Source organism: Eimeria mitis, genomic scaffold (assembly GCF_000499745.2).
Source record: "Eimeria mitis Houghton genomic scaffold, Emh_scaff134, whole genome shotgun sequence".
NCBI classification, from domain to species: Eukaryota; Apicomplexa; class Conoidasida; order Eucoccidiorida; family Eimeriidae; genus Eimeria; species Eimeria mitis.
In genome coordinates this window covers 6,270-6,966 of record NW_013568835.1, presented here as the reverse complement: position 1 = coordinate 6,966, position 697 = coordinate 6,270, and the positions used below count along the sequence as shown (strand labels likewise).

Here is a 697-nt window from a genome sequence, read left to right as displayed (position 1 = left end):
CTGCAGCGGAGATGCAGCACAACAGCAGCAACAGCAGCAGCAGCAGCAGCAACCGCAGCAGCTGCTGCTGCAAAGGCACAGCCAGCAAGAGCAGCAGTTGTCAGGCATCCGGCAGCAGCAGCAGCAGCAGCAACCACAGCAGCAGCAACAGAACAGCACCAGCGGATTGCAGACAGAACGCTTAGCAACAGCAGCAGCAGCAACATAAGAAGCATCGGCAGCAGCAGCAGCAGCAGCAGCAGCAGCAAAAAAAGTATTGAGGCTCTGCAGCTGCAGCAGCAAGTGGAGCAGCTGCGAGATTTGCCTGCTGCTGCTGTGCTTCCGTTCCTGCAGCAGCAGCTGCAGCAGCGGCGTCCTTCGTTGGCTGTGCTGCTGCAGCTGCCTCTGCTGCTGCTGCGTGCTGCTGATAGCCTTCATGCTGAGCAGCTTGCTGCTGCTGCTGCTGTTGTTTCTGCGCTTTGCTGCAGCAGGCGCTCGGCCTTTCTCCACTGTCTACAGGAACTCGAGCAGCAGCAGCAGCAGCAGCAGCCGCAGCAGCAACAGCAGCAGCAGCAGCAGCAGCGAGAACAGAAGGCGCGGCTTAGAGCTCTGAAGCAGCAGATATGTTTGCTGCAGCAGCAGCAGCAGCAACTGCAGCACGCCGAGCAGCAGCTAGCCCGAGTCGTCTGCAGCGCCGCATTGAAGCTGTTTGAGGAGC

The 697-nt window shown here is 59.8% G+C and overlaps 1 protein-coding gene across 1 annotated transcript in view; it reads left to right on the top strand.

Annotated features, from left to right (window-relative positions):
• EMH_0094010 (uncharacterized protein) overlaps positions 1–697 on the top strand; it is a gene marked incomplete at both ends in the record, with an annotated part of 9,181 nt that overhangs the window by 2,873 nt on the left and 5,611 nt on the right. The window contains one exon of the mRNA XM_013494928.1: positions 3–660. Within this exon, the coding sequence (XP_013350382.1) occupies positions 3–660 (658 nt within the window). The remainder of the gene's footprint in view (positions 1–2; positions 661–697) is intronic.